This window comes from Peromyscus maniculatus, chromosome 1, assembly GCF_049852395.1.
Source record: "Peromyscus maniculatus bairdii isolate BWxNUB_F1_BW_parent chromosome 1, HU_Pman_BW_mat_3.1, whole genome shotgun sequence".
NCBI classification, from domain to species: domain Eukaryota; kingdom Metazoa; phylum Chordata; class Mammalia; order Rodentia; family Cricetidae; genus Peromyscus; species Peromyscus maniculatus.
In genome coordinates this window covers 196,232,403-196,256,332 of record NC_134852.1, presented here as the reverse complement: position 1 = coordinate 196,256,332, position 23,930 = coordinate 196,232,403, and the positions used below count along the sequence as shown (strand labels likewise).

At 47.2% G+C, this 23,930-nt stretch overlaps 1 protein-coding gene across 3 annotated transcripts in view; it reads left to right on the top strand.

The window, feature by feature from the left end:
* The window catches only part of Dnmbp (dynamin binding protein), a 105,016-nt gene that overhangs the window by 57,646 nt on the left and 23,440 nt on the right, over positions 1 to 23,930 (top strand). For 2 of the 3 annotated variants that reach the window (XM_076563141.1, XM_006992019.4), the window contains 5 exons: positions 15,572 to 15,765; positions 16,356 to 16,455; positions 21,509 to 21,656; positions 22,218 to 22,235; positions 22,810 to 23,009. In XM_076563141.1, coding sequence (XP_076419256.1) covers positions 15,572 to 15,765; positions 16,356 to 16,455; positions 21,509 to 21,656; positions 22,218 to 22,235; positions 22,810 to 23,009 — 660 coding nt within the window. Of the gene's footprint in view, positions 1 to 10,645; positions 10,781 to 15,571; positions 15,766 to 16,355; positions 16,456 to 21,508; positions 21,657 to 22,217; positions 22,236 to 22,809; positions 23,010 to 23,930 lie in introns of those variants that run through there. The other variant, XM_015985627.3, reaches the window with a different exon arrangement.

The following is a 23,930-nucleotide window of genomic DNA, read 5'->3' as shown; positions in this document are numbered from 1 at the left end:
GGTGAGGTGTAAATCATTTCGTCCCCACAGCCTTCCCTCGGGGATCTGCAAAATGGGAATGTCGCTCTTCTTGCTTTGACTTCAGTGCTTTGATGATCTTGTTATAATTTGTGTTCTCCTCAGGCTAAACAGCCTCTGTTGTTCTGGCCAGTTGTGGGGGATGGGAGTCCGGGTGAAGGCTAGAGGATAAGGGTTGGAACCGGAGACAGTGAATGATCTGGAAGACCCCCTCACACCCTCCCTCTAGGAGGAAGCTTCTTCACTGAGGCCTTCCACAGAATGGCTGCCTGCTTAGGTTCGTACTGGGGCCATCAGAGACAGAAGAGATAAATTCTCATTGCAACCCCAGACGTGCCGGGGTCTTATCCCATGCTCCTCTGGCACTGGCCTGATATAACTCAACATTTCCAAGTCCCTGGACAAAGCTGGCTCCATGTACCTGCACTCTCCAAGAAAAAAATGAGATCAAACCCGGCTTCGGCTGGGAGGCTGAGGAATTTAGCAGCTAATCTTTCTTCTTTTCTTGCTGTGGATTCATTTATCTCTCTGAAATGATTGGGATTAGGTGACATCTAAATTCCTTTCAGCTCAGAGAAGTCTGATTGTGATTCCTTGTGTGGGTTTGGATATGGCTCCTCTTCCCTCCCCCACCCCTCTTCCTGGTGAACTTTGCTTCCAGCCTGCACTTCCTTATTGTTGGAAGCTCCTAACTGTCATCAAGGGTGTTTATTCTGTTTGGGGTGTTGTAATGTGCCCTGTGACCTCTCTGAAACCAGCTTGGTTCCACCTTATCATTTGCGTTTTCACAGCTGTCTGTGTTTGTATCCGGACAGTGAGGGTTCCTCGTGGCATTCTTATGCTCCTGATCCCCCCTGACCAGTCATCAAATCTCATCCTCACCAGAAATCACTGAGCTTCCATTGCGATGGTAGCTGTGACCTTTACTGTGTGTTGCCCAGCAACAGCACTCACTGTGAAGGAAGAAAGTGTTAGAGTGGGTGTGCCCTGGGTTCAAATCTCAGCTCTGGTGTCTACCAACTGTGCCATTTTAGGCAAATTATTTAACCTCTCTGGACTTTAGATTCCCTATTGGCTAAGTCAAGATTTTACCCATGGGGCTGGTTAAATGGTTAAGAGCTCTTTGCTGCTCTTGCCGAAGACTCAGTTTTAGTACCCAGCACTCACATGGTGGCTCACAGCCTTCTGTAACTCCATTTCCAGAGTATCTGACACCCACTTCTGGCCTTTGTGGGTGGGCACCAGGCACACACATGGTACACATATATGTACATGCAAGCAAAACATGCACACACATTTTAAAAAATGTTTTTAAAAGATATTGCTCATGTGTTTGGAGTAAATAGAGTGAGTACTCATACACTACTGTGTGTGTGTGTGTGTGTGTGTGTGTGTGTGTGTGTGTGTGTGTGTGTGTTTTCCACCTAACTCTCTTTCCCTTTACAAATTGCCCACTAGACTGTCACTCCATGGTTCCCTGAGGTACAGACTTTATAGTTATGGCTGCTGTTGGACATTTGTAAACACTTCAGCTTTAATGGTGAAACATCCCATCTTTTTCTCACTTCCCCTGCCCCATCCCTCCTACCCCTCCATCCCTCCTTCCACACATCCACCCCCTCCATCCATCCATCCATCCATCCATCCATCCATCCATCCATCCATCCATCCATCCCCATCCACCCACCTACCCATTCACCCACCCATCCACCCACCTACCCACCCATCCATCCACTCACCCACCCACCCACCCACCCACCCCCATCCATCCATCCACCCACCCACCCACCCATCCATCCATCCATCCGTCCATCCACCCACCCACCCATCCATCATCCATCCTTAAATCCTTCCGTCCATCAGAGAATCAGTTGCCCTATGGCTGCACCCAGCCTCTTCCCAGGCCGGAAGCCAAGCCTTTCCCCAGCTCTCTTCCCTCCCTCCTTTCACCCACCTCACCAGATCCTTCTCCAAGTACCCCTGTCTATCTTGGGCAGTTGGGACAAGTCTGTTAATAGTTTTGGACCTTAGCCCTAGGGTGTGGTCCACGGACCTAAGAGGCCTGCACTCCTAAAGTGTCAGGTTTCTGTGAACACTGGAGATGCTGAGTGAACCTGCCCTGGGCTCTAACGGGAGTGTTTTCCAGCCCCTCAGTTGCTGACTACTCAGGGCTCTCCAGCTCACTTGCTCTTGTTTTCTCGTGGTTTCCTTGGAGTCCCATGACTGATGTGCACAGTCTGTTCAGGGACTTGAGGGGATTTCTCCATACATTGTGGCCTTCCCCTCGATGGCTCCCCTGCAGGACTTCCTCACTCATATCTAGCCCTTTCCTGGCCCGAGACTTGAACTTGCCTCCTCAGTCCTGGCTGGCAACTGGCTGGCTCTCTTCTGCTACTTTATTCCCTTACTTGTCAAAAGGCTGGAAACTGCCTCGGGGGAGAATGGGTCAATACAAACGTGGTCTAATTGCGTTTTCTTGTTGTGAGTCACGTCCCCTTCAGTTTCTGCTGCCTTTGATTGTTTCATAAAGCCTACATATAATTATCCTTTTAATACCATGTCTGCAGTTGTTAATTAGTTATCAGTAGGGAGGTCAGCACGACATCAGCCACCGGCTGTCATTAAAGTTTTACACTTGCTAAGAATGTAAGTGGTTATGACAGGAAGGGACCTTGTCCCGAATCTCATGTCACCTGTGTTGAATGAAAGTGATATTGGGATCTGGAGACGAAGTTGTTTTTTTGTTTTTTTTTTTTTTTTTTTTTTTTTTTTTTTTTTTTTTTTTTTTGAGACAGGGTTTCTCTGTGTAGTTTTGGAGCTTGTCCTGGAACTCACTCTGTAGACCAGGCTGTCCTTGAACTCACCGAGATCTGCCTGGCTCTGCCTCTGGGGATTAAAGGCAGGTACCACCACCGCCTGGCTCTTTTTCTTTTTTTTTTTAAATCCTGGCATGATCAGACACCAGATGGCCTGGGAATTGAACCTGAGTCCTCTGGAACATCAGTCAGTGCTCTTAACCACTGAGCCACCTCTCCACCTCTTAAGATGAAGAATTCTTAACAGAGAAAAATCTGAAAGCAGAATTCGGGTGAGAGCTAATGTTCAGGGTTCCAGGCCAGAAAGTTCACACGGCAGAATCTTTTTATATTAATTCTAGAAGGAACCTTTCATGCCAACAAGTCTAATGTTTTTAATAAATAGTAATTGGGTCTTTTTAAAGAATTGATTTATCTTATTACTTTATGTGTGTGAGTGTTTTGTCTGCACGTGTATCTGTGAACCGTGTGCACACCTGGTGCCCATGAAGGTCAGAAGGTCAGATCCATGGCTGTCAGAACTCCTGGGTCTGGAGTTACAGATGGTTAGAAGCCACCATGTCGGTGCTGGGAACCAAACCCAGGTCCTTTGCCAGAGCACCAAGTTTTCTTAACCACTGAGCCATCTCTCCAGCCCTCCTGATTGGGTCTTTGTTTGTTTGTTTGTTTTTAGAGACAGGGTTTCTCTGTGTAGCTTTGGCTGTCCTGGAACTCACTTTGTAGACCAGGCTGGCCTCAAACTCACAGAGATCTGCCTGCCTCTGCCTCCCAAGTGCTGGGATTAAAGATGTGCTCTACCACTGCCTGGCCATGATTGGGTCTTAAAGTGTATTTATTTAGTGGGTTGCAAATGGCATTTCTGAAAAATAATAATTGTAGGATCTCTCTCTCTCTCTCTCTCTCTCTCTCTCTCTCTCTCTCTCTCTCTCTCTCTCTCTCTCTCTCTCTCCAGGATCTTTTTATGTGGCTCTGGCTGGCCTGGAACTTGCTATGTAGCCGAGGCTGGCTCCTTGAACTGACAGATCTGCCTCTACCTCCTGAGTACTAGGATTAAATTCATGCCACTAGCCCTGGCTACCTCCCTGCCCCAGGGTTTCTCTGTGTAACAGTCCTGGCTATCTCTGCCTTGTGATCAAAGTTGTGCGCCATCACATCCAGCTTAAAAATTTTTTTAGATTTACTTATTATTTTGTGTGTATGGATTTTTTTTTTGCACGCATGTGCATCTGTGCACCAAACTTATGCCCGGTGTGTGAGGAGGTGGAGAGCCTCCGTGTGGCTGCCGGGAATCAAATTCTTTGCAAGAACAAGTGCCTTGCCGGGCGGTGGTGGCGCATGCCTTTAATCCCAGCACTTGGGAGGCAGAGGCAGGTCGATCTCTGTGAGTTCGAGGCCAGCCTGGTCTGCAGAGCGAGATCCACGACAGTCAAGGCTACACAGAGAAACTCTATCTGGAAAAACCAAAAAAAACAAACAAAACACCCCACCAACCCATCTAGTATAGTCAAAAATCATGTCTTATGTATGTGTGAGTATACATACATACATATATACACACATGCACACTTTGTAAATGTATACATACACATACTGAGTAAAATGTGGCCACATTTTTAAAAAGTTTGAAAAGCACTTAAATTCAGACTACTTAATTGATGAGTGAGGAGTGCACAGACAAACTGACAGACGTCCCAGGCAATTAGACACGACTAGGCCAGAAGGGGATTGTGGCCTCGTTGCCCAGAACCACACTTTTGCTACATTAGCAGAGCAGAAGCCAGAAGACCCAGGATTCATTCTGCATAAGCAAACTTAGAAGAGAGGGAAGAACTAGGAAGTCAGCGGGGCTGCAAACGGGGAGAACACAGGCCACACAGCAGAGGCCGGGAAGCAGTGGCCTGAGAGACCCACCCGTGGTAGTCGGTGGGGCACAGAACGGCTACGGCATGGCGGAGGTTACAGAGTGTGAGCTCCTTTTCCTGTGACTCAATAAAATGAGCTGAGAAAACCAATTCAGGAAGGAAAGGTTTATTTCACTCACAGTTCAAGGCACCGAGCTGTCAGCACAGGGAAATCGAGGCAGCGGAGCATTAGAAGTAGACGGTCACATTGCATCCTCAGTCAGAAGGGGAGGGAGATGTGTGCATGCTAGTGCTCAGCTCACTTCCTCCATTTTATGTACTGTAGAATCCCCAGCCCAGAGAATAGTCCTAACCACAGTTCAGATGGGTCTCCCCACATCAGTGAATATAACTGAGATGCCCAGGGGCCTAGTCTCCTAACACACTATGTTCAGTGAAGTCGATGATTAACACTAATAACCCTCGCAGCCCCACCCCTTGTCAACTCAACACTCAAATGTATCACTCCTCTTTGAAGGTTAATAATCTTTATAATTTTTAGCTTATTACTGGGGTGGCAGGTGGAGGTCAGAGAAAACCTGTGGGGTTGGTTCTCTCCCGCCACCTCTTTGTGGAGCCTGGGGTGCAAACGCAGGTTTCAGGCTCCTGTTACAAATGCTTTTTTTTAACCCACTGCGCTAGCCACTGAGCTAGCCTACACACACCCCTTTTTAGCCATCACTTTCCACCGCTTGCTCGCAGAGTCTCCAGACCATGTCGGAATGTAAAACGCATCCATCGTCTCTGTTGCCTGATTGCGGATGTGATGTGACTAGCGGCTTTAAGATCCCTCTGCCTGGATAGCCCTGCCATGGGGTAGACATTTATGAGACCAAGTGGAAAGACTAGAAAGTAAGTCACCTAATAGAAATGGAAGGAAGTATGGGTTCACCAGGTGGTATAGAAAACAGCCAGAAGCCAGGCGTGACCCCCAGCAAAGTTTGCTAAGAGCGGCACAGGCCTGTAATCTCAGCACTTCCCAGGCTGAGGTGGAAAGGATGTTCTGGGTTCCAGGCCAGGATGGGCTCCATAACAAGACTTTTCATGAAGAGTTTTGTTTAGCATGGCGCCACAGGCCTGTAATCCCAGCACTTGGGAGGTAACAGCAAGAGGATAAGGAGTTCAAAGCTAACCTCAGCAACTTAGTAAAGTCAAGGCCAGCCTAGGCTACATGAGGCTTGGTCACACAAAGAACAAAGACGAAAATAATAAAATGAAAAAAGTTTTATTGGCTAACACAAAAATTCTCTTTAAAAAAAGATTGTGTGTGTGTGTGTCTGTGTGTGTGTGTGTATTGGTTTTTCAAGACAGGGTTTCCTCTGTGTAGCCCTGGCTGTCCTGGAACTGACTCTGTAGACCAGGCTGGCCTCAAACTCATAGAGATCCGCCTCTGCCTCCCTAGTGCTGGGAGTAAAGGTGTGTGTCACCACTGCCTGGCTTGTTTATACTTTTAAAATTATGTGCGTATGTGTGTGGGCTTCTGCTCATGACCACAGTACCAGCAGAGGTCAAGAGTGTGTCTGACCCCTTGGAGCTAGAGTTTCAGGGAGCTGTGAGCTACCAGAAGTGCGTGCTGGGAACTAAATTCGAGTTCTCTAGAAGAGCAGTGTGTGCCCTTTCTCTTAATGGAGCCATCTCTCCGCCCTCGAAATCCTCTTATTAAGCAGTGATAATATATTTCAAGTTAATTGTCTGCCTGCCTTATTATTTTACTTCTACCTAAAGACTGGAAAAAGACAACAGCTGAGTCCAAAGCCTCCGATGACCCCTTTGCCGGGGTTTATGTTTATTTGGTGCACGTTCAGAAATGGTGTCTCGGTTGCCCTGTGCATGCTTTGGTGTAATAAATTGCAGCCTTTAGGATTAGGCACTGGGTTCTGGAGAGGAGCCTGGAGAAGGGGCCTGGAGAACAAGGCGGGGAGGGGAGTGGCCTCTAGCTCTTCTAAGACTCTGTCCCAGCAGGAATTGTCTCCCAGCTAAAGGCCTGAGCAGGCAGTCCCTGAGCAAAGGTCACCGGGAAGTTTGTTCTGATGCTGCTGGGATTTAGGGGCCTGAGATGCAATGGATTCAGCACTGAAGCTCGGCGATCTGCAAATTTCCCATGATCCCTGAAGAAGGCAAGAGCCCAGGGTGAGGGTTTCACGGAGAAAGGACAGACTGCCTCCAGACAGATGTGAAGTGGGTGCTAGACAGAAAGAACAGGGGCTGGGTAGGTGGGCGGGGGCCAGGGGCATGGGAATACAGAAAACCAGGATTTATGACTCCTCCCGGTGGATCGGGGGTGAGGATGAGCAGATTCAGAGACTGCCTCCTCTGGGGTCTTGCTGTACAGACTAACTCCATCTACACAGCAGTCAAGGAAGCCAGATGGCTGCCATGGCTTCCTGCTGTCTTTTCTGTCTTACAAGGTGTCATTTCAGCAGTGTTTTATTGCCTGTTTTCATCATTAGTTTAAAGAGATTATTAGGTCAGGAAGGAGACCTCAGGTGGTTAAGTGAGGAGCTTGAGATAGATTTACAAGGTGAATTCACTGAAAGGTGAATATGCTGTGTTACAGCAAATATCCATTCCCCCACTCTACCGTGTGTGTGTGTGTGTGTGTGTGTGTGTGTGTGTGTGTGTGTGTGTGTGTTATTAATATTACATATACATCAAAAAGTCACAATTTCTACACCTTCAACGCTTTCCAAATATGTGTATTTAAAGTGCCTTTCCAGGGGCTGGTGGGATGGCTCAGTGGTTAAGAGCACGAAGGACCCGGGTTTGGTTCCCAGCACCCACACTGTGTGGTTTACAGCCTCCTGTGACCAGATTCCAAGGTTCTGACGCCCTCTTCTGGTCTCTGTATAGCTGCATGCACACAGTGAACCTGCAGACCACCCGAGACACACAAATACAGATAAATAAGAATCAACAAAATTAAAAAAAAAAAAACCCAAAACCTTCCCTTTTAAACAAAACCACAGTTCTTTCATAAACTGTTTTGTATACTGATTGTTTTCAATAACACACATTAAATATCATTGCATATTAGTACATAGGTAACTATACATCTATATCCCCACCCCCCTTTTTTTTTCTGCAACAAAGTCTCATGTATCCCAGGCTAGCTTCAGATTCGCTGTGTAGCTGAGGATAACTGAACTGATTCTCTATCCTCTGCCTACCGAGTGTTGGAATCTACATCTCACCACCATGTTGTGGGATATTTGAGCACATCGTGTGAAGATGTGTCTCTGTCCTTCTGCACCTGCCTAAGGCACCTTCTAATTGGGTTAATGAGGAGCTGAATGGTCAATAGCTAGGCAGGAGAGGAGAGGCAGGACTTCCGGACAGAGAAAGGAACTCTGGGAGGAATCTGAGGCGAGGGGAATTCACCAGCCAGACACAGGGGAAGTCAGACGGCCAGTGCTGAGGAGAGGTAACACTTGGCAGAACGTAGATTAATATAAATGGGTTAATTTCCGTTTTAAGAGCTACTTGGGAACAAGCCTAAGCTAAGGCCAAGCTTTCATAATTAATAAGAAGTCTCCATGTCATTATTTGGAAGCTGGCAGTCCAAAAAAAGCCTGACTATACCACCATGACTTTTTATGACATGCTGGTGATCAAATCAAGGCTGTTGTGTGTGCCCAGCCAGCATTCTGCCAACTGAGTCACATCCCATCCCTGCATAAATCTTGTAAAAACTTTATTTATATTTTATGTATATGAATGCTCTGCATATACACCTGCAGGCCAGAAGAAGGCATCAGATCTCATTATAGATGGTTGTGAGTCACATATGGTTGCTGGGAATTGAACTCAGGACCTCTGGAAGAGCAGCAAGTGCTTTTAACCTCTGAGCTCTCTTTCCAGCCCCCTACATAAATCTTAATGGCCATAATAGTTTCTGTTATATGGACATGTCATTATTTATTTACACAGCCTACTTTGAAGGAACGTTTGGTTGTTTCTGTTTAGATGATTTCTAAGCTTAATTTTAAGCTTTATGTTTTTTATTTAGTAAAAAAAAAAAAAAGTATGTCTCTGTATCACATGCATGCAGTGCCCACAGAGGCCAGAAGAGGGCGTCAGAGTCCTCTGGAACTGGAGTTACAGAGGGTTGTCAGGCACCCTGTGAATGCTGGGAATGGAACCTGTGTCCTGTGCAAGAGCAGCAAGTGCTCTTGACTGCTTAAATCTCTGATGTATGAACATTTGTCCAATTATTTACACAATAAATTCCTAAAAGTGAACCTTTAATTTAAAAGGTCTCTTTTGGGGATTGTTTCATTCAGAGGTAGAGTTCGAGGTCCTGGGTTCAATTCCTCATACTTCTATAAATACACAAATAAAAAGTCTTTTTAAAGTAAGAACTGTAGAAAATTTGGAAATTTTATCTGCTGTCCATGCCTTTGTTGGTCTTTTCATTTTTAAAATGAAAGTTTCTCCTGCATCATTTCAGCCCTAATCTCTGGAATGCCGCTGAGTATTCGCTGTGTGTGATAAGAGCCAGATTTTATCTGATGGCTTTATAATTTGCTTTCTACTCAGTGGGTTTAGTAGACAGTTGTTTGAATACAGCCTTTGTACCAAGTGCGCCACTATGCAGTTAGGATGGCTGACCTGGGGCTGCAAAGACCCTGTAGAACTGTACTTTAAAACTGTCCTCTTTCATCATTAGCCACCGGATGGCTACCAAAATCCAAAAGTGGCGTCCAGGTCCCAATTGGCAGGAAAAGCCCAACAGTAGAACCAAGACAGCCAGCTGACCTCGAGACTAGAATGTCTAGTCAACCATTTATTGATGTCATTAGTAAAACAGGGGTGACAGCGGGGTTGTAGGAAGAGGCAAGCATCTGCAGCAATGTTTGCCGCATATCCTAAGTGCCACATAAATATTGTTTAAAAACATTAAAAACTCAAAGGCCGCCTTCTGACGGTGGAGGGAAGCAACAAAAGCTAACCCGAGCTTCTGGAGGCGGTGCTTTTCAGCGGTGGGAAGGGCACACCAAAGGTAGAGTCAGTCTCTCTCTCTCTCTCTCTCTCTCTCTCTCTCTCTCTCTCTCTCTCTCTCTCTCTCTCTCTCTCTCTCTCTCTCATGCTTACAGTTTCACCTGCAAAGAGAGTCTTGGGATTGGGATGTCGCGTATTGGTTTTTGTCTTTCTTAAAATTCATTATGCTCTTTTGTGACACCAGAAAATCCCGACTTGGAGCTGGAAGTGGGTCTCGGAGGTGGAGTGCTCAGCTAGTGCACGAGGCCCTGGGCTCCATTCCCAGCACTCGGCAAAATTTCAAAAGTACGATTGGATTAAAATCCCCTTTGATCTCAGCTTCCCTGAGGCTGACTCAATGAAATTAGTGTGTTCCTCTTCCAGAACTTTCTCTACCTGCTTACATTGTATACCTGTTTAGAAATATATGGCAATGTTTCCAAGTTTTCCTTTCGTTTATCCCTCTTTTTCTTTCTCTCCATTTATTTACAGAAGGACACTTTGAAGGTTTCTTCTCCCTAGATTCCTTTGAAGTGTAAATGTTTGCAGTTTGTGAATGGGCTCCAGATGCCACTCTCTCCTGGTTCTGGATTCTGACTACTGAACCTGCTACCCTGAAACCTCTCTGTCTTCTGAGGGTAGAACCTACAATAGGGCTGACCAGGGCAAAGTGAGGGCATCGCCCGGGCATCTGCCCACATCACTCTGGGATAGGGACAGCCTCCCCAAACGAAGTTTAGCTTGTGGCTGAAAAGACAAGAGCTAATAGTGTCCTGAGGTGGAATTTTGAGGGGTTTAGGACTGAGAGCGAAAGCAACCGGCAAGGAAAGGGTTGTGCGCAGGCGCTGGTGCTTGGTCCAGCAGGGATAAAGTCCGGCTCCATCCTTTACGGCCAGCCCCGCGGCGGTGGCTGCGTGCTTTTGGTGATTCAGAGGGAAATTCGTAAAGCCGGGGGATGGGCAGACCCTCCTCGGCGGGCCCTAAGGGGCCGAGGCGCTTCCTAGGCGCTGGGAAGGTTCAGCTCCTCTGCTGATGCTCGCACACCAGCGCGGGACTTCGGGGCTGCAGGTATAATGGGAGCCGCGGGTGCAGAGAGCGTGGCGTGGGACGGGGCGGGACGCTGGGCTTTCCCTCCCGCGCACAGCCGATCTCTCACTAGGCAAGCGGACAGGGCCTGGCTTTGCGTCTGACTTTGTGAGAGTTGGAGGAAGCTCTGGTCCACCCTCTGGTGGAAGTGAATCTGGGGTAACGCTCTGACCTGCAGAGAACTGGCCTTGGTTCCGAGGGCGACAGAAAGTGGAGCGACCACGGCTCCAAACCGTACAAATACTTTGTTTTGTTTTGCTTTAAATCAACAAATTCCGTGCAATCAGCCCCAGGTCCTTAATACCTATGAGAAGAAAGCGCCCGCTGGCCTGCACTGGTTATTGGTAAACTGATGCCTCAGCTTCCTCGGTGGGATTGCTCATCTCCAGATTTTGTTCTTTTGGGAAAGCAGGGTATTTGAACCAATGCACCGGGCATTTTTCTAACTTGTGGACCCCACTCTTGTCTGCTGCTCAGGGCACTGGCTCACCCACCGTGGGAAAAGGACTACCTTTTGTTGAGTTATCATGTTTAATTCCCTCAAGGACTCAGCAAAACAGGTGTTCTTCTCGTTTTACAGATGAGGAATTTGCCCAGAGGTGAACTTTTGTAGGGCTCCCAGGGTAAGATTCAAAGCCTGTCACCACTAGTTGAAGGTGAAGTCTTTTCTCACTTGGCTTTCCAAATACTAAAAGTTTTGCTTGTTCATTTTGTGGTGCTGACGATCAACTTCTGGACCTCTCAGTCCTAACCCCAAGCTCAACTCCCCAGCGACACTTCCAACCCTATAAAATAGCAAATCAAACTTTTTTTTTTTTTTTAAAGCAGATATGTAGGTTAAGGGAATCAGTTTTACATTTGGAGTGATTTCAGACCAGCCATTTTTGTCTGGAGAGTGGTCGGTACAGCAGAAAGGTCACTAACGACTTCAGAAACACCAAGGATTTGTTAAAATGCAGATTCCTGGGTCCCACCTAGATCTGCTGAGTCAGATTCCCAGAGTGGTACCCAGGAAACTGCAGACTTGCAAACAGTACCCCACATAGGGCCTTTCTTTTATCGTATTAAACAACAGGTTTGGTATTTTTGTTGTTGTTTTGTTTTGACTAGACAAGAGCCTGTCTGCAAAAAAAAAAAAAAAAAAAAAAACCACACATACACTCTGGAAGTTTGGGGGAAAATGTGTCATAACCATTTATTGAAGTTTGAAAAAAATGGTTAGGATACATTTTTCTCACTTTTAATATAAATAAAACCCTAATCTCTTGGCACGGGTGGCTGCCTTCCGGTTGAGTAAAAGCGTGCCTGGTGCGTTGTCCTTCCAGGCACTGTCACTAACGGATCTTTGGTCCCCAGAAGACCGTGTCCGGGGAAGCAGCGTGGCCTTCTCCACTTGAAGGTCCAGCAGCACTGGACTAAATGCTCGGGTCTGGACTTAATCTTTTGAGGCTGTGCCTACAGAGCTGCTGCTTGCCACAGAGCCTTTGACAAGTCGGTCAGCCTCCTGAATCTTAGAGTTTGGTTCTGTTAGGTAGGAATAATGACTGTCGTGTGCTTTAAAGCTTTGGCATACTCAGTGAGTTCCGGGATAGAATCTGTAAATTAGCTGGAGTGTGGTTGCAATTAGTAAATGTCTCCCTTTTTTGGAGTTTTATAGTCTTGTGTTAATGAGTCTCTCTTGTCAGTTGGCCACTACAAGATCTAAGATATTTGGGAATCACTTTGAAGCCAAGCGGTGGAGGCAGAGGCAAATGGATCTCTGTGAGTTCGAGGCCAGCCTCGTCTATAGAGCGAGTTCCAGGACAGCTAAGGCTGTACAGAGAAACCCTGTCTCAAAAACAAACAAACAAACAAACAAACAAAAAACAATAAAACAGAAATCTATGAGTTGAAATTGCAGGTTTATGTTGTTATTTTTGTTTATCTGTTTTTCAAGATAGGGTCTCATGTGGCTTACTCTAGCTGAGAACTCACAATGTAGTTGTGGATGACCTTGAACCTCAGGATCCTTCTGCCTCCTCCGAAGTGGCATTATAGACAAGTACCACCAAGTATGGCCACAAGGGGAACTTAAAGCAAACAATTCCATGAGAAAGGTTTTCTTCCAAGGTTAGGGTTGAAGAAGCATTTTCTCTAACCCATACCAGGCCAGGATTCCATCCCAGCGCAGCAGTAAACGAGCTGTATGTACGGTGCAACTGATTTCCGAATGATACTTAGCACCGTGATGCAATGAGAAGGACGCTTGAAATGTCGCCACTCACGGTGCCAAAAAGAAAGTTCGGGAGAGATGTTAGCTGTAGTTTTAAACTGTGTTTTGGATAATGTTCAGCTGATAGAAAATTACCATGGTTCCAGGAACTCCCTGTGCGTGCTCTTCTTTCATTCTTTCTGGTTTTCTCTTCCTTCTCAGTCACCTGAGAGTTTATTGCATGCCTAGTCCCCTACCTAGATGGCTTCCGTGTGTGTTTCCTGTGTAGGGGAGAGACCTTGGGGTCTCGTGCAGGTGAACCACCAGCCTAGTGAGTATGGGTATTTCTTGTGTGACCTGAAAGGGTTCACTTCTGCGGGAATTTGAATCATTCCTGTACTTGAAGCTGCTCTCCAGTCCCGGCAGATGCCCTGGCGGTGTGCTTGGAGCCAGCACAGGAGGGCCAGCCAGTTGTGCTGGAGAACTCTTCCCCAATTTTGACTTTCCAGGACAGTGACATTTTGAAGACTATAAAGCCTCAATTTGAGTTTGCTGTTTCCCCCTGATTTATTTCAAAACCAACATTTGTGACTAGAATACTGCAAAAAGAGTGGATGGTGTTTCCAGGCGTATTTAGAAGCCTGTGACATTTGCTTGCCTCTTACTGGTGACCTTGATTTTGAAGGTCAGGATGTCTTTACTGTGTATTCACTACTTTTTTTTTTTTTTTTTACATTTTTGTAATTAACATGTAATGTTTAATAATTATTTTAAAACTATGCAAATATTCTGATCATCTCAATATCACCATCATCACCATCATTATCTACTGATTTGATTTTTTTGTGTTTGTTTTTGAGACAGGGCCTCACTCTGTAGCCCTGCTGGCCTGGAATTCTCCATGTATTGCAGGCTGGTGTTAGCGGCCTGCACCACCACATCAGAAAATGATGCTTTGTTTTGTTTTGTTTGTTTTGTTTTTTGTCTCTGTCATTTTTCTGGTTCTTACAATTTGATATCTTCCAAGAGAGAGAGAGCTTTCTCCTCTTGCCCTCATGTGTGTTGGGGCTGTGGCCTCCCCGTTCTTGCTTGATTCAGTGGATGATAATGTGTTGTGTGCTGCTGACTTACTTTTGGTATGAAATGCCTGGTTGGGCCGTTGCCCTCTCCTGGCTCCCTGTCTTTGTTAGCGTCTCCCCCTCCACCTTCCCCTTGTTCCTTGCTTTGCGGAGCAAGATGTCTCCCGCCCCTGCCTGTAAACACTGGCATTCCTAACTCCTTAGGATTAGGGGCAGCAGAAAAGAGTTTTGAAGAATCAAGTCTGCTGAAAGACCAGTAGTGTGGATGCTTTTTGTTGCTTTGAATTGCGCTCACACTCCATACTGTATTTACTTTGCAAATCTGTAATTTTTAAATAGGTCTTAGAGTTTAAAGGAAATTCGGCTGGAGATTGTCTCGCTGTTGTATTTCTTCAGTTGTTTATTTTTACTTCAGTTTGTTTCAATGAGCAAATGCTTCCCCGTTTCTCCATGAGTCTCACCCTGTGCACCCAAGTAACAGGAATTGTCGGGGTCACGACAAGGATTATTTTCCTTCAGAAAAGGTCTCCCTGTGGAGAGACCTGGGTGGGCTGGAACTCGCCGACTGGACAGGCTGGCTTTAAATTCCCAGAGATCCCCCTGCCTTTGTCTCAGAGTGTTGGGATTAATGGCGTATGTCACCACACCTGGCAGGATGTTTAAAAATGAAATTTGATTAAGGAACTTAATGTCTATAGTATTTTACATCTGTCTATTAGGACCAGTATGAAGTAACCAATCCACTGTGAGTCTTGATTACAGTTTGGCTAGGGAGGCAGATCTTTACATACCTAACAATATGCTGAGGTAAATCCTCAGTAGTTCTCACTTCTCAGGTAGGCGAGTCCTTTCTCTGTTCAATCTGCCATTGCTATGTGTTCCTCTTAATATTCTTTTTTTTTTTTAAAAAAAAAATTAACTTTCTGCCTGTAATTTTTTTCATAATGTTTAAAACATTTCATCACTTTATTAATCTGCTTTGTGTGTGCATGTATGTGGTATGAATGTGCCATCAAAGCAACATGGAGAGGTCTGAGGACAACCTGAGGGAGTCAGGTCTCTGAGCCCTTGGACCATGTGGGTCCCAGGGAATGAACTCGGGACCTCTGGCTTGGCAGCAAGTGAGTTTACCAGCTGATTAACCCAAGTTAGTATCAATGTCCTCCTTTTCCCAGCGTGGTTACGAAGCAGTTTTATATCTGATTAAATAAAATTAGTTCTTGATAAGGCTGGCAGTCCTTTCCACTTCACAGAGAACCAGTAGCTAGCGAATTGTCCCCTTATTGTGATCAAGCTTCTTTGGGGACCAAAGTGAAAAGGATCCTGCACTGTTGGAGTCCCCCGCAGAGATAGTTTGCTGAGCTCCCCATCAGTGTTTACATGTTTACAGTGGATGTTTGCTCAGATCTCCTGGTGGCCCTCCAGGAATGCTGCTTCCTGGTTCCAAGTGCTGGAGAGTCCTCCTCTCACACAGATGCTAATGGGTCCTCCTTTTCCTTCCAGACATGACGCTCCTCTCTTCCCAGTCTTCATCCCTGGCGGCCCCCTCTGGGTCTGTGTCCCCTGAGAAGCCAGAGCAGAGGATGCTGGAGAAGAGAGCCAAGGTGGTGGCTGAACTTGTGCAGACGGAGAAAGACTACATCCGGGACCTGGAGATGTGCCTTGAGCGGGTCATGGTGCCGCTGCAGCAGGCACAGGTGGGTTTGGGTGTTGGCCTGACATTGTGGTCCTTTAGGCCTGCAGCGCTGGGATTGGAGCAAGGCTTTGCCGGCTGCTGAACGCCACAGTTGCAGACTGAGTGGCTCAGTGGTGAAGGAATAAAGAATCAGCATGTGGGAGGACTGACTTGCCATGGCACAGTTTCAGGTTTTAGCCTGCGGTTGGTTGCTGCTGTTGCTTTTGAGCCTGTGGCAAAGCAGCGTACCTATCAGGGCAGGGATTATGCAGTAGAACAAGCTCCCTCCTGCACCCAGGAAGCAGAGTGAGAAGGGGCGGGGCCTCAGCTCTCTCCTCAGTGACCTCACTTCCTCCAGGTAGTCCTCACCTGCTGAAAGACCCACTTCCTGGTAACCTCAGGCTTTTAACACATGAGCCTCAGGGGGACACTCTGGAGCTAGACCACACCTTAGTTAGGGACAAAGGATGATGGCGAAGATGACGGTGGATGCCTGTTAGAGAGCTGAGGTGGGAGTGAGTGAGGTGGATGACCTTGGAGCGGTACTCCTAATGTGAGTGATGTTTCCTTCACTTCCTCTGCAAGCATCTTGATGCTGTTTCTCTTGCTCAGGTACCCAACGTTGATTTCGAGGGACTTTTTGGAAATATGCAGACGGTGATTAAAGTCTCAAAGCAGTTGTTGGCGGCCTTGGAAATTGGCGATGCTGTAGGTATGAGCTCATGCAGTTGTCTCGGTCACGGGTGGTGGGAGAGGGGGCCCTTCTGTGGCCAGGTGGTGTACCAAGGGGATGACGTTTTCCGCAGTGCAGAGGTGAATAGGCCCTTCTTTCTCTCTTACTTTAGTCCGTCTTGATGTGGTTAGTGTATTAACCATAGAAATTTTGGGTGTCATTGATATGATGGTTTTCCAGCTGGAGGAATATGAGATCAACTTAGGGGATCACATTCAGTATTTATTTTTAGAAGCGTTTATCTCAGTTCTGTGTTATGTCTCCCAGTGGTGATTTACGGTGTGTTTGCTGTTAGAATGTCACGCACACCTGTAAGCACAGGTGGTAGTAACGGGAAGATCAGAAGTTCAAGGTCATCCTCAGCTACATAGCAAGTTGGAGGCCACCCTGGGCTACATGAGACTCTGTCTCAAATTTTTAGATCTTTTTGTGGATAATTATAAAAAATATTCAAAGAACATTCATCTGATTCTTATAGCCAAGGGAACTTATCCATCATTACCTATTGTCCCATGTAAGTGGGCACTTAGCGACTTTACTCAGTAAACATACATCTCTAGGTTCTGGGGTAGGGACTTGGAAGGGTCTGCGACAGGGGCTCTAGCTTAGGGTTCTCCTGGGGTTGAAGCTGGGCTGTTGGCCTGGCCAACTGTTCTCAGTGGACTCTTCTCATAATGGATGAGTTCAGAGTCACCAGAGGGAGTCAAGAGTGAGAGCAAACCTGGGACAGGAGGCTCTGAGAAGGGTCCCTCCATCCCTTATGCCATACTCTGTTGGGAAGTCACGAGAGGGGGACACTGTAATATTGCTATTTTAATAGAAACGTAAACAAGCAGCTGCCCCGTTCAACTCAGCACCATCTAGCGAAGGGGCCCCTGTGTCATTTAAGAGTGTCGTTTTGGCTGGGCATGGGGTGCATGCCCACAGCCCTAGCACTTAGAAGCAGAGGCAGGAGGCTTGACGCAGGTTTCGGGCCAGCCTGGTCTACACAGTGAGTTCCAGGCCAGCCAGAGCTACATAGCAAGACCCTGTTTCAAACAGATAAGAGTGCCATTTTACGTTTGCAGACCTTTTCCAGAACTCCATCTGGTTTCTCCTTGTCGTTGTCTGGTGGTAGTTGCCATGCCTGTGCCTAGACTGACTTCTAGAAAGAGAGTGGGGTCCTAACGCCGCACTTGCCTGACTCCCTATGGCTGACATCAAAGCAGAGTCAGGGCCTGCCTTCCTGAAGGCAGGGCACAGGCCGTGAGGTGAAGCCAGAGCATGTACAGCCTGGCCGGATCTCAGGGGTTTCCTCCTGTGAGGGGCAGACGCTCTAACCTTATTTACATGGGGAAGAGACAATGGAAGGGAGTTTGCCGGGGTGACATGGCTCATAACTAAACTCGGGTCTTGGTCCTCCAGACTCACAGTTAAGCTGTCACTCAGTACAGTAATCGCATGCTAGATTAGTGCTGCTGCTGCTGCTGAGCAGTTAGAAAGCTGGGACCTGGCTGTTAGGGAGGTGACAAGGGAACATAGGTTGGCGTCCTGGTGAACCAGCCTGGATTCAGTAATAAGGCGTGAAGGCTGGGGTCTAAGATCTTGCCGTGCAAGTGATTTATTTAAATTAGAGGGAAAATGAGACATTTAGCTGACATCTAAAGAGGATTAACCACTTATTATTCTCCCTCTTTGTTCCGTCATGTGTTATGTTTGGGCCCTCGGGTGGTCCTGACTTCACCAGAGTGACTTTCCGCTCTGCTCCTATTGATGCCAAAGGTTGTGAGAGTCTCTGTCCCAGCAGCCGGCTCAAATAACAACACGGAGACTTCTTTAATTATGAAAGCTTGGCCTTCGCTTAGGCTTGTTTCTAGCTAGCTCTTATAACTTAATCCACTTCTGTTCATCTGTGTGCTGCTACATGGCTCATGACTTTTAACTCTCCCCTTGCATGTCCTGCTTCCTCTGTGTCCAGCTGGTGACCCCACCTTTCTTCCTCCCCAGTCCTCTCTGTTCCCAGAAGTCCCACCTAACCTCTTCCTGTCTAGCTATTGGCCATTCAGCTCTTTATTAAACCAGTCACAATGATACATCTTCACACAGTGTAAAGGAATATTCCATAACCAAAGGTGTGTCTTAGGTAGCAGCTGGTGTTTGGGGCTTGAGGGGTAGCACTCTTAGAAGATGGATAGGGGAAGCATGTGGTGACATGGGCAGATACAGTCAGGGCGCAGATGACCACCTGATCAAGAGGGTCCCCACACAAGTAGCATCTCAGAGTGTGGAGCAGATTCTCCCCTTCCTGGCTGCATCAGGCAAGGACAGTGGGGTGTTCCCTTCATGAATTGGGGCGTTTAAGGAGTTCTTACAAGGGGGAGATTTGCTGTACAGTTTGTAAGAGTTGCTTCTAGGCTGAGGTAATTTTATCTCCTAGAACTTTCCAGATCAGGATGTCATTCTCTTAAGTGGCAGGTGTTGGCCGCACAGGGTGTTTGAGTGGACCTCTGAGCTACGCTTAGTCTAAGAGCTACACTGTCTCTTAGGGTATGCATGGTAGAAAAGAACAAAGTGAGGAATTAGAGCAGCCACAGCCCTACCGTCATACGGTGTTGTGTTTATTTTTAGTTCTTTCTTCCATTCTCACCAAAAATCAGCCTCGAAGTTAGGTGTCGGCCTTCGATATGCTGAAGGCATTTATGGGAAAGTAGTTCGGCCTCAGAGACAGAAAGGCTGAGACCCAGGTGTGAGGTTCAGCCTCAGTTAGGAAGAGGGTCTGCAGACATTAGGAAGGTGGCAGTGACGTGGGAGGGAGCCAGGAGCATGACATCGAGCAGGGCCACTCCGAGCCAGACAACCTCAGAGCCATCCTCAGGCCGACCTCAGGCCCATGTCTTCAGCAGGGAGTGAGTGGGAAGAGATCGAGCCTCCGAGGGGGGGGGGAGTCTTTGAGGCTGAGAGAGGTAAATTAAAACATCGTGAGCCATTAACAAATCACACAGAAGGAATGAAGGAAAGAGGAAGGCTTCTTTTAATGCAGAGTTGAGGCGGCTGCTCTGGAAAGCCTGTGGGCGGGAGAGATGGCTTCAGTCAGGATCACTAGCTGTCAGCTCCTAGCGTTCCTCCCGGGTGGCTCTCAACTGCATGCACTCCAGCTCCAGGGACCTGATGCCCTCCCTCTTCTGTCTTCTGTGAGCACCAGGACATGCCCACACACATAAATAAAATAAAATAAATCATTGTGTAGAAATGTACTTCGGGGTCAGTGCTGTGCTAACTGGCTGTGGACCACGTGGCCTATGAATAGACTGCCGAGAGTCTGTGAATTTGGAGAGAAAAGAAACATTACCTCTTTATTTACCTTTACTGATTTCTGGCTGAACTTTAAAATTCACTTGCAGTGTGACCATAGGGAAAGCAGTCACCTGTGATTTTTGTCACTAACTGGCACATCTGTTCATTTCGCCTTAGACTGTTTCATTTACCATGAGTTTCAGTCCCCCCTCGGCCAGATGTAAATGTTGGTTTTAGTTGCTTACCTCTATCATAGAGTGGACATGTGGAGATGGCCGAGCTCATTGCTGCATCCTGTCATCTATAGTGAAGCATGTGTGAGGGGCTGGAGTGACGGCTCAGGTAGCGAGCACTCGCTTCTGTAGACAGAGGATCTGGGTTTGGTTCCCAGCACCCACATCGTGACTCACAACTGTCTGTAACTCCAGTGTCAGGGATCTGATTCCCTCTTCTGGCATCCATGGGCACCAGGCACATACATGGTGCACATACATACATGCAGGGAAAACACAAATTAAAAAGAAAAAATTAAGCTGGGCGATGGTGTCACATTCTTTTAATCCCAGCACTTGGGAGGCAGATGTAGCTAGAGTTTTCCTGCCTTGCCCACAGTCAGGACAAATCTTTATCACCCGCCAGTCCCACAGCAGCTCAGACCCAACCAAGTAAACACAGAGACTTCTATTGCTTATAAACTGTATGGCCGTGGCAGGCTTCTTGCTAACTGTTCTCATAGCTTAAATTAATCCATTTCCACAAATCTATACCTTGCCATGTGGCTCGTGGCTTATCGGCATTTTCACATGCTGCTTGGACTGGCAGGCGGCTGGCAGTGACTCCTTCTGCCTTCCTGTTCTTTTATTTCTCCTTTCTGTTAGTCCCGCCTATACTTCCTGCCTAGCCAGGGCCAATCAGGTTTTATTTATTGACCAATCAGAGCAATTTGCCAAACAGACCATCCCCCAGCACAACCAAGTGCAGACCATCTCAGACATCTGCACTCAGGCTCGTGGTCCTAATCATCCTCTATGCAGACCTGCTGGGTAAAGCCACAAGGAACCCAAGAACAGGCTCCCACAGGACATACAGAACATCCCACAGCAGGCAGAAGCAGGCAGAACTCTGTGAGTTGGAGGCCAGCCTGGTCTACAGAGGGAGTTCCAGGACAGCCAGGACTGTTACACAGAGAAACCTTGTCTTAAAAATAAATAAATAAACAAACAAACAAATAAATAGATTTTAAACTTCAAAGAACAAGAAAAACACATCATATTACAGGTTGAGGCTTTTTAATCACAGATATTTCAAGTAGTGTAGTAAATTGTATATGTACCCTTACGCTTTTATGTTGTACATGAGGTTAGAAACCACTGCTGTAGAGGGATTTCTTCATCCTTGTGCAGATGTTCCTGGAGAGTATAGAGCAAGAGGGTCATGTGGCCTGGTCACGTGACCACTTGGGGAGTGTTTGTGGATGCTGTTCTCTGTCTTCATGAAGAGGACTGAAAGCTGTCTTAAGGCAGAATGTGTAAATACATGTTCTAAAAAATAAACACATGGGTAGCATAGTTCTCTCAGTTGTGGCTTAAATGATTTCCAGTTTACTCTATTACAAGAGTATCTATGAGCTTGACAGATTATCTTATTGTTTCTTGTAGCAGGTGAACTTGAATGACCATGCATTTGTAGATATGCTTTGGATTTAGGATACCACGAGTCGTCCTGACTAAGTTAGTGTGTGTTTGTGTGTGCTCCAAAGGACCTGTGTTTCTTGATCACCGGGATGAACTTGAGGGAACGTACAGGGTTTACTGCCAGAACCATGATGAAGCCATCTCGTTGCTAGAAATCTACGAGAAGGACGAGAAGATCCAGAAGCATCTGCAGGACTCCTTGGCAGATCTTAAGTAGGCGATGTGATGGGCCCACCTCTGCCCTTGCTCTCGTTCCCGCCTGTTAGATGTTCCCCGTGCTTATCATGTCTGCCTGCCGACCTTACATTACACATAAGTGGCTCGTCATCCTGTGTCCTGTACTGTGTCTTGCTCCTTCCCATGATGCCATGGAAATCTTAAGTGACTTCCCGGTTGTAATGGCTTGGTTAGCAAGCCAGGGGTGGTGACATGTGCCTCTAGTTTCAGTTCTGGGAGGCTGAGGCACGATGACAGTGAGTTCAAGACCAACATGGTCTGCACAGTGACTTTCAGGCCAGCCCAGGCTACATAGTGAGACCTGTCTGAGGGGAGGAAGGAAGGGAGGGAGGAATTGCATGTGTCTCAAACTGAGCCGGAAGTTTGAGACACAAAACAGCCAGGAAGCTGGCGGCTGTCTGTCTAGACAGGGATACCCACCGCTGGCATCCATGGTGTTCTTCTATCCCGCGGGCTTTTGTCTGCTGAGTAGGTTGTTGTGAGAAGATCAGTGCCATCTCTAATACACTCTTTTTCCCTCCTGCTTCCGTCCTGTAGGAGCCTGTACAACGAATGGTAAGTCCCCTCGCTTGGTGCCTAATACACACACCATTTATTCAGGGGAGTCTTCAAGCCCCTAGAAGGCTGCTTTCGTTTCTTTATAGACAGAAATCTAGACCTACTTTGCCATGTTTTTTCATAGCACATACACCAAATACTACTTTATTAATTTGCTTAGTGCTTATTTTCTTCCACCACAGCAAGGCTATCTTTTGGTTGCTGTTAAGCACCTATAATAGTGCTTAATAGTTATCAGGTACCCAGTAAATGTTGCCACGCACCATATGGCAACTTTCCAGTCAGCAGTTAGCCACCTGTATGGTGGCAGTGGTTCCTGAAGCTCACATCCCCTGGGGGCACCCTGGCTGTCTCGCTGGGTGTACATTTTGTAGAATTAGTACAACATCGTCACTTCACGTCGCGTCTCTCAGAGTACAGCCATCACTCTGCGGTACGGGTTGTATTCGTTGTATAAGTGAAAACAGAAGGCAGAGTCAAAGGCCAAACTGTCTGTAGGGAGAGCAGATGACATCCAGAAACACCGTGGCATTGGCAGCTGGCTGGAGTCCTTTTCTGCTTTCCTTTACAGGGGATGCACCAATTACATCAACCTGGGCTCCTTCCTCATCAAGCCCGTGCAGCGAATAATGCGTTACCCGCTGCTGCTGATGGAGTTGCTGAATTCTACCCCAGAGTCCCACCCCGATAAAGTGCCCTTAACCAGCGCAGTGCTGGCCGTGAAGGAAATCAACGTTAACATTAACGAATACAAGCGGCGGAAGGATCTAGGTAAGAAAGGCACAGTTACTGTAAAGAGGCCATCCCGGCTGCCAGGCCCTCCTCTGAGCGGGCTGTTCTCCAAAGAATTACTTCCCGAGAGTTAGAGAAGGTGGGCACTGGGTGTGGTGGGGCCGGGAGGAGGAAACGGGGATGGAGTTGGGGGCAGCTGTGGTCTGAGAAACACAGGCTGATGATAACAAACCTCCACTCTGGACAGCTGGAAATGGGATGATTGAGCAGGAAGTGGTGGGACAGAGGATGCCTCTGCAGGAGGTGTGTAGACGGACGAAACAAGTGATTCTCAACCTGTGGGTCACGGCCCCTGGGGTATCGCATATTAGATATCCTGCATATCAGATATTTACATTGTGACTCATAACAGATGCAACATTGTAGTTATGGAGTCGAAATGAAATAATTTTATGGTTGGGGTCACCACCACATGAGGAACTGTATTAAAGGGTCTCAGCATTAGGAAGGGTGAGAGCCACTGGACTAGACAGTGGTGACATGAGGGGTCTTCGTCACACACTGTCCCGTCAGGTCCTCTAAAGCAGGCCTTTTCAACACCTGCTTAGGTTATTTGCTGACTCATCTAATTCCAGTGTTGCTGCTGCCTGCTAAATTCAGGCTTTTTGTCTTAAAAACCCCTGACCACGCCCTCCCCCGACCCTTTTTATTACCACCTGTGCCCAGGGACCTGCTTTCTGATAGCGCCTTCCGCTCCCCTCCCAGCCCTGCCCACTCGCTCCCCCACAGAAGGAGCTGAGCTCCTGTTCTCTGTCACAGTCCTGACGGAATCCTCAACAGGCGCAGTGCGGTGATTGCACTGAGTCAGGGTTCAGAGGTCGTCGTCGTGGAGAATTTTCGGCTTCTCCCGGCTCTTTTGTGCACTGTGCCGGAGTAATCCACATGGAAACCCCAGCCCCT